This window comes from Pagrus pagrus (genome assembly GCF_965226575.1).
Source record: "Pagrus pagrus genome assembly, chromosome: 11".
Lineage (NCBI taxonomy): Eukaryota > Metazoa > Chordata > Actinopteri > Spariformes > Sparidae > Pagrus > Pagrus pagrus.
The window spans coordinates 10,326,098-10,336,036 of NC_140195.1; the positions used below are offsets into that span (position 1 = coordinate 10,326,098).

The following is a 9,939-nucleotide window of genomic DNA, read 5'->3' on the forward strand; positions in this document are numbered from 1 at the left end:
AAAGGCGAGCCTTCGTTGCGGCGATATTTGAGGAAGCATGTCGATTAAGAGAAGTTGGGAACAAAACAAAACAACAAAAAAACAAGTTGAGTTGACTTTAAGTTTTGGCATGGTCATATCGATGACACAGGTAAGGAACCTCTGTCATACAGGCTATTTCCAAAACAATTAGGTGTGGTGAAACGTGCCGATACTATTTTTAATTACTAATATTAGCCAATACTGTAGCAGTGTATTGATGTAACAATTCCACAACACAATTCAAAACACACCTTGTGCAAAAGTGTGGCTGCATATGACTCAAAAACCTGTTGAACAGGAGTGTCAATGCAATTCACTGTGCTATAGAAGTAGGAAGTGCATCACAACAAAACCAGTTTCTAATCCCGGTCGGTGAAGTTTTAATGTTTTTAAATCCTGCGCAAAGTCATCATCCTACTGTATGTACGTTGTATTCTGTGCCACATCAGCCTCATGTTAAACCAGCAAACCTTATAAGGAACTATCTCATCTCCTGCTAAGGTAGACTTGTGCGTCATTTCACACTTCTAACTTGACATGATGACTGACATTTGCAGCCTATTCAAAAGCTCGAGCAGAGACTTAAAGATGAGACGTGCAGCGCAGGAAGAAAAAAAAGAAAAAAAGAAAACGTGCCTGTCAGAAAAAGGGGTCAGTCACATCAGAGGCCTGTTTTTCTACACATGCACACACATGCACACCAACTGCAGCGCCTTCTTAGCTGAAGCCTTTACAACAGCAGGACCCACACATGACCACCATTAGGAAAATCAATGTGACACTCAGGCAGGCAGGCAGGCAGGCAGGCAGGCAGGCAGGGAACGAGCCTGAAGCTTCTGAATGGGCCTGGAACTGACTCATGGCGTCTCACACACACACACAAACCGAATGAGACAGGGAGATGGAGGAGGAGAGAAACTCAGGGGATGTTGGAGATTTATGCTTTCGGGAATACGCTGAGTCGTTGGGTGACTGGGCGGTTGGTCACCTTGAGGAGTTAAACACCAAAGACGACAGTAGGTTGTGTGTTTGCGTGCTCAACACTGTGTTAAGTGACTCCCGGCGACTGACACTAGTGGTAAGACTGATCTTCTGGTGATGAAGGCTCGAGCTCAACCGAATCTTGATACTATCAGCCAATTTTAGCTTATCACCTTTTTTATAACTATCAGCGTGTCAGCTGATGCGCAACATGAAACTCCAGTACAGAATTGCCAAAGGTATAATTGGGGTCATCTGGAAACACTTAATCCATTGTATGGTGAGGACTATGACTCTGCTGCTTGAGACACTGACAGAGGATGACACTCAGCATGGAGCTGGAGTCAGGACACGATTAGCCTTTTTCAGCATTAAGACTGGAAGCAGGGGGGAAACAGCTAGCCTTGCTCTGTCCAAAGCTAACAGATACACCTACACGCACCTCTACATCAGGCTAATGAATGTGTTGAATCTTATTTGTTCCCGTATGCAAACAGATATGAAAAATGACAACACCAACACTCCTCCATTGCTCTGAGCACCCAGTCCGGACCACTACTGTAGATGCATGTAAAAACATGACTGGTTGCTTTCAATGATGGCCCTGGAACGACATTAATTATGAAGTTACAGGAAACACCAAGCCAGCAATATCAGATTATGAGCATAAGTGCAGGTTGCCAGATGCACTTATGTCCTATTTTGAACTGAAAAGGTTCTGGCTCTTGCACAGTTTCCATTCAAGACGATTTGATCCCTGGTGCTGTCTAACGAACCAGCGCACGTTTCCATCAGTTTAGGAGCTGAACCATCGCAATCAAGGATGCATCAGTAACGGGGCACAACGCACAACAACCTGTGGAATATGAGACGCCCACTCGAGGACAACACGGTAGGTTTTGGCTAAGTCAAGTCAAGACAAGTCACGTCAAGTCTTAGATATGATCACAAATCACATAGCCTCAGACTTCACAAGCTGTAGCTACATCGTCTGTCTTTAGACTTGTCGATTCAAGTAAAGGTCAGGGAAAAAATGTCTTTAAGCACAGAAAAAAATGAAAGAGTGCGTGTACAGAACAGACCAAATGTCACAGCCTGAGCAAGCGGAGGTGCCGCCAAATCGAGGCCAAGCCACATATCCACCTCTCAAACCACGGTGACCTGTGTGAGGACAGGCCAGGACGAGATAATTGCATTTCTAAATTAGGTGCGCAATCAGAAACTGAACCAGTTCTATGTTCCCGAGTACCACTGAGCAGGTTCTCGTCCCTGCACAGGCGATAGTATCAAACCAACGAGACCTCAATGTGACTCTGTGCAGCCACTGTGCCTGGTTGTTGTTAACCAAAGAAATTGTTCCAGAGGTTTAAAGCTGGGACGCAGCACCTTTGCTGAATTACCGAGCCCCTGAGCTAATGTCTGAAAATAATCAGGAGGCTAAAAGAGCTCGCACTGATAATAACAGAGGGAATATACGGCAAGTGGAAAATGTGTGTCTGCCATCACCACCACATTCACTTCTCATATGGAAAGGGAGACGACTTCCAAGGAGTTCAAAACATTCCATCATTATTTTCATGCTACTGTGTTTTTTGTGTAAATTTCACATTTCAGTTAAGCAGGATAATCCGAAACGAAACCCGACTTTCTCCAGACGCCACCTGGACGACTGGAGTCGGTCTTCAGAAAGATGTCAGCGGCGTGTTGCTCTCCTCAACACATCGCAGGCAAACTGACAAATGCAAGTTCATTAAAGCGCGGGGCAGCAACCGAAGGGTCATCTGATCTGAGCTGCAAAAAAAAAAGAAAAAAGAAAAGTGGGAACAAGGGGAGCTGGGCAGATTATATTCTCACCATCCTCCTCCCTAACTCCTGTGCTCTGTGTTTATCTAACACAGAGGGGAGATGTTTACATTGGCTCGGTTAAACACAGACAGGCCCTGATAGCTTTTGTTAATAATAAATAACCTAAACAGCCCGGCCAGGACGTCCACGCCGGAGCATCTAGCTGGCACACGTGGACCACCATTGTCCTGCATCTGCAGAGGGGACATTCTGCTTCTTCTGAGGGCTTGTCAGAGAAGTTTCGCTGGAAACAAGTCTGGGGATCGAGGTGGAATTCAAACTGACAGGCGCGCTGCTATCAATCCCACCGCGGTTTATTTGTGATGTGGTTTGTTTTAATAGATTCTCCCAACGATCCGATGCGAGCGGCTCGCAAACCCTTTTGACCCTCCCATCATAAACACAAAAATAAGCATTAGAGAGCGCACGGGCTGGTTTGTTTCCCATGTGGAAGGAATAGAGTCGAGGGGAGGAACTTCTGAGCGGAGGAAAAAACATTTGATATAGTTGCTGCGAGTGTGCGTGTTGGGGAGGGGGTTTAGGGGATGAGGGGGCAGAGATTGATCTGGGACAGTGTGGGAGAGAAAGAGGGAACTGCAAAAAAAAAAAAAAGAAGGGAAAAAAAAGAGCGAGGCCTTGGGAATGAATGTGTGTGGGAGAGAAACGATACACTGCTGGACTGCCGGAAAAAGAAAGTCAGCCAGGAGGACGGCAGATCGATTCCTCCCCCGAGTCTCACAACAAACACACTCTCTTTTTCTCTCCCTCTCTCTGCATAGCTCACCTCTGCTGCAGCCCGATATCGTCCCATCAGCACTTCATCTCTATCACTCTCTCTATTATACCCCCCCCACCCCAACCCCCCCCTTCTTTGTCTGCATGCTAGCACTTTATTCTGAAGGCCTCCGTGAAGGATCTCGAGATTTAGCCGAATTTTCTACGGAGTTTGGGTTCTCACAGTAACTCACTGTGGTCGGGTCGAGGGGAATATTAAGCCAAACGCCCCAGATCTGTCATCTCGGGACCATGACCATGCAACGAGCAGCAAACTCAAACAATGATGTGGACATGGCGAATGATGAGCGGTCGCTTTAGAAAAGAAAGAAAAAACAAAACAAAAAAAGAAAGAGCTGTCCCCCCCTCCCCCTCCCCACCCTCCCTCTGTTATTCTGTGGTCGAGCACTTGAAAGATGCATTTCATAATTAAAAATATCTATGCAAGTAATGCTCGAGAGGAAACCGCACAGTGACACACAGACACAGCAGCCCTCCACCTACCATCCTCTCAGGCAGATGGATGGGCAAACAAAGTTGCAGACAGTTTCAACACATCTCTAATCTCATGAGCTCTGGCTGCATCTCACACACACACACACACACAGACACACACACACCCTCTCCAACACTCAAATCCCATAAGGACAATGTGGCTGTTGTGGACACACAACAGGAGGGAGGAGGATGAATGACTCCACTTCTAATCATCCTTATCGCAACTTCTCAAAGTGGTTTCTGTGATTTCCGGTCATACCATACAGATATCTGTGCGCGCGTGAGTGCGTGCGTGTGTGTGTGTGTGTGTCAAATTAGGGCAATTGTGAGGTCACTTCTCTCCGGGTTTGGCACGGCTCTGCTCCAATTCTTGCCATGTCAGCTCAAGCTCCCCCAATAGAGCATTAAACGCTCCTCTCAGACAAATCTGTGCGTTGTTGTGGAGTTGATGCGGGCCCGCAGCTGTCCCGTTGACAGCTGGCAAAAGCATTTTTGGGAATCCGAATCCTGTGCGCAACGGTAGCCACTCGGAAACGAGTCGAGGAAAGGGGGGGGGGAGAAAAAGCGTAAAAGTCTTTATTTACGAGAGAGATTCACTCACCAGTGGCTGAAACCCCCTGCATCCTGCACAAACTTCTTCTCCGCTCGCTTTCTCTCCGGTCTTTTCTCGGGGAAGCTGGCAGACAGCGGCGGCTCCGGCCAGCGTACCCAACTCAACTCGGAGGAGCGCGTCCCGTCCACTTCGCAGCGCCCTTTTTCCTGCTCGCTCGAGAAGAAAAACACGCTCGCACACACACTAAGGACGCTTCATGGTGCCCGAACGGACGCGACGGGGTGATTGTGTGCGTAGAGTGGGCGCACTGTAGTCCTTCATGTAGTCCTTTTCCTCCTCCCTCTCCAGACACACAACTCTTTCCTCTCTGAACCGCTTGGAAAAAAAGCAAAGATGAAGCGCGCTCCCGGTGCGAGGCGCGCACACGCACGACAGCCTCATTCATTGAGTGCGAGGAGCAGAGTGAAGGATCAGCATCGGGAGGACAATGATTTTCATCCTTCAGCTCACTCCGAGCCTTTTGTGATCGGCACCGAGCAAGCTCTACCCCTCTGAGATCTCTCTTTAAGTGATGGTGCAGTTTCAGCCATGACATGCCCAAAGGCACAGAGGCATGACATGGATGTCACGTGGAGTCCTGAAAAGGATGAGGTCTAGTTCAAGAGATAGCTCCACAGCTGCTTATTAGTGTGGAAAGAAAAAAAAGGCCGGAACACGAATGCTTACTGGCATTGCGTTTCCATGTCACTGCTCAGGCTTTCTCCTCTTCTTTTAATTGATTATGTGGACTATTCCCGCCAGCTGAATGGATGCTGTCAGCTGCCTCTGGGGATCTTTGTGCGCAGTAATAAGGGACAGACAGGAGGAGGGAGGAAATCTTGAAGTTGCAGCTCGTTACAGTCAGGAAATGCAGTTTTTTTGGGGGGGTTGTTGGTCTGTGTATTCAAAAGTTCAGAGTCTGAGAGCGTTTGGTTATGAGAGCAGTGTTTTTCTTGGCATGCTGAGGCCATTAAAGGTCAGCTGTGGTGCTTCCAGTCAGCTGTGTGGCATTACAACCTTCTGGTGGCAAGTAACTAAGTACATTTACTCAAGTAGGAACTCAAGGATTTTCCTTTATACTTCTACACTACCTACTGATATAAGACTGCTAAATTTACTTTTCAGGTTACATAAAAATCATGATAGGGTTAATGTTTTTTTTTTTTTTTAAAGATTAAAGGATAAATTCACCCAATAATGAAAATTCACCCACACTCACCCTTGTGCTGATGGAAAGAAGGGGGAGGTTTGTGGTCTTCACAGGAAAACAGAGTGGCAGCATTCTCATAAACAACTGAAGTAGATGGGGACTTGTTTTAAAACGTACAATAAACAACTTTAAAAAACACAAAATGGCCTTGTACATTCTGTCCAGCGTAATCCAAGTCTCTGGAAGTCCCGAAATCCCCACATTGATTTAATAAGATGTGATTTACACCCTCAACACTTACTTACACAAGCTCGTGCACCCACTTCAGACGAGGTGCGTGCTACAATTTAGCTCAGCAGCCACAGTGTAGATTTTGTCATTAAAAAAGGGTGTGTGGAGCCATTTTATATTTTGTTTCGGTTGTTCCTCTTCTACTTCAGCTGTTTAGGAGAATGCTGCAACGCTATTTTGCCGTGAAGCTCCAGAAATGTTTTGTGGATTACATAACTTCACCCGACTTTTCATCTGCATGAGGATGAGAACATAATGACTGAATTTTCATTTATGGGTGAACTTATCCTTTAAACCAGTGGTTCTCAACTTTTTGATGAACTAAACAACACAAAAAAATGACTTCATTTTTATAACAGAGTTGCTGCAAATCTGTTGATATTCAACAACTGGCCCAACAAAATCCAACCCATACTGAGGCTACTTAATGGCTAAAATCACTTGTTTGTATTTTCTAAATTACATATTACTTCTGTTTTAATCAAAAACATTTTCTTACACCAGCACTGTGAATTGTACTTTGATATATTTGATAAGCAAACATTTGTAATCGGTGCTCATCTCTAATACATTTTGAATAGATTAAATTCTTCAGAGTGATTCATCCATAAATCATTCATCACTAACATCCCTAGTCGGAGCTTTTTGTTTGGTCTTCTGTCCAGCCATCATGAGTCATCTCATGACTCCTCACATTTATCTTGGACAGAGCCAGTTCTTCAGTTTGGAGCCAAAACTACCTGACGAGCTACAAGTCAACCAGCCTCAGCATAGCATGCTGCTTACACACTGATGCATCGGCACCAATCTAATAACGTCACATTTATAATAACACATCAGTCACAGGGTCCATTTTTCTGCAAAATGAGTAGATCTACACTCCAGAAAGGATTTGAATACAGAACTTTAGTACTTTATTGGTGCTGTTACTTCTTCCAACATTGCTTGTTTGTATGTTCCCACAATGATGTTCTTCAGGAGCGTGACTTCCTGGCCGCCGACCCTCCTAACCCCTCTGTGCGTCTATCCGTGCAGCCCCCCATCTCTTCCCAAACCCGTGTCGACTCAGCTACGCATCATTAACCCCTTTTGTGGCTGGTGCTGTTGCTGCACGCGTTTCATCTGCCTGAGTTCAACACAGACAACAGCAGGGTCTCTAATGATAATGGCTCCCCGTCTGGCTGCTTGCCAGGCAATAGGCCACGTCACTGACCTGTACCCCTCTCTAATAAGCCAAATCTATATATCACCTCTTACCGGCTGAATGGCCGCACATAAATCACATCGTTTTCAAAACACGACTTTCATTTTGTGCAGATGCAAGCAAATACAAGAATATAAAACACACTCGCCCTTTTCCTTTAACCTTTCTCTTCTTTGCTTGAGAGAATCATCGAGAACATGTCAGTGTAAGAGTCTGAAAGGCCAAGTGTTTTGTGGATGACTGAACTCGTGTTTTAAATAGACCAGGGGCCCGGTGCCCCTGTTGGTGCCTCCGAGTGCTGTGGAGCTGCTGCCTGTCAGCCCGTCTGGGGCATGCTGGTCCACAGAAAGCAGAACACCAAACAGCCCCCTGGGATACATCCTCTCCTCCACTTCCCTGGGGCTCCTCAGAGCAGAGGGAAACAACAGCATTCACATAGAGGGGGATAAAATGGAAAAGGGGGGAAGAGTGAGATATATAAAAAAAGACAATTAAGAGAGTGGCAGATGAGCAGCCAAGCTGAAGGAACGGTGCGAAAGTCGTCGTGGATAAGTGTGAGATGAGCTGCACGGTGCTTTTTACACTCATCTGAAACCCTCACGGTGTAAATGGCCCAATCATGTGACTAATCACACTCCAGACTCGGGTGCCAGCCTCTATTTGTTCCCCCTCTTTTCAGGTGCAAATTAAAGCCTCGCGCCGATTGAATCAACACTCGTCACAGACGACATGTGAAACCTGGCATTCTGAGACCACACCGACAGCTCTGTGGAGATAATACATGAGTCACTGATGGGAGGATGGAGACTCACACCCTGCGTCCAGTGTCAGGACTCAGGAATGTTTTAATGCATCATGAGGCTGAGCTCACACTCCACAGGTCATAAATTTGTTCACATCCTCAGAGGTATTATTTCTGCTCCAGTGGAGAAACGTGTGTATCCCCTTTGTGCGTGTGTGTTTGAGATCCATGTGAGGCATGTTGATTGGAGCTGCTGCTCCACATCAGCTGATCGCGGCTCTCTGTCCCTTTGGGCTCCACATGGATTCACCACATGACACCGCAGGCTGATACACATAAAGAAGAGCCTTTGTGAGAGCAAACACACACACACACACACACACACACACACACACACACACACACACACACACACACACACACACACACACACACAGTTTCTCTTTTAAGCCAAGACCTTAGAGTAACTTTTAAGGATTCAGGCGGCTCATGTTGGATGTCAACAACTGTATTACAGGGACCCCAAGTGGTAAGATGTGATACTGCATCTCCTGAGATATGAAACAGCTGCTCTGCTGAGTATAATCACAGCACCTGCATATTAATAGACTGATGCCATGGAATGAATCCCACTGACCCATATTTCCTTTGCCAGTGGAGCCCTGGGTGGGGAGGACTATAAGGAGACGGGCACAAACAAAGGCTCCACTGTTGCTACAGTGATGTCAGTGAAATGACCTCTTCCCTCCGGCTATCTTTTAAACTCTGCCATTCAAATTCAATCAGCGAGGCATATGGTGAATGGCAGCAACTGGTTTCTCTGTACTAAATCACGGTGGAGTGTGGGAGTCGTGATAATTAATGATTAACTGATTCCAGGTTAATATACTTCTGAGAGGCCTCGGAGGTGTTGACACTGTGATAGAAAGTCCCAGTTTTCTCATCATTGAAATGAGATTTTATTTTTATTCATTGTGCATTACCTTAAAGGGACACTCGCCTATTTTCCACATGGAGTTCACTTTTCTGAAATCCTCTTGACCTGACCCGAAAGTTGCATTATGGGAAGTGTTGTAGAACGTATGTGCACTTTTAGACAGTGCAACATTCATGCAAAAAGAGCAGCACGAATGCTAGATGTATCTTTAGCATATTAAGCACATTGTAAGTACGTAGAAAATAGCACACTTCTAATCACCAAATTCACAGTAAACTTTACACTGAAGTGTACTTAAATTAAGTTTACTTCTGTGTACTTGTTTATTTTTAAAACTGGGAATTAAATTGTATATTCACTTTGTTTTGTTTGAACTTAAAAACTCTGATAACATTTTCTTAAAGGGCCAGTGTACTCCATCAGAATTATTGTAGATGGTTGAAAAGCCTATAAAACCACCTCCACTCTCATCCTTTTTGACATAAGATTGGACGCAGGCTCTGTCTCACCATTTCTGTAATAAATCACACACACTTGTCCTTTTATGGTATGGATCTTTGTCAGTATAGTTTATAGTCAGTGTAGTTTGTCGTTTCAAGAGCAAGTCAGCTCAGTTTTGTTTATGTAACATTTAAATCACCTTCGAGTAGCTCAGCTAACTTCATACTACTACTACTACTCTCTTTTAAACTGTTCTATTTTAAGCCTACTTTCCTATTTCTTAACTTGTTTTAATGTTTTGTTTTAATGTATTTTAAATGCAATTTTTATGCCCCTGTAAAGCACTTTGAGTTGCCTTGTGTCTGAATTGTGCTATACAAATAAACTTGCCTTGCCAAACTTGCCTTACTACTACTACTACTACTACTACTACTACTACTACTACTACTAATAATAATAATAA

The 9,939-nt window shown here is 45.1% G+C and overlaps 1 protein-coding gene across 1 annotated transcript in view; it reads right to left on the reverse strand.

Annotated features, from left to right (window-relative positions):
* Nucleotides 1–5,036, reverse strand: part of fgd (faciogenital dysplasia) — a 59,544-nt gene extending 54,508 nt beyond the window's left edge. Inside the window, exon 1 of the mRNA XM_084367886.1 lies at nt 4,721–5,036. Coding sequence (XP_084224012.1) covers nt 4,721–4,742 — 22 coding nt within the window. The 5' untranslated portion in view covers nt 4,743–5,036. The remainder of the gene's footprint in view (nt 1–4,720) is intronic.
* Between the last annotated feature and the right edge of the window lie 4,903 nt (nt 5,037–9,939).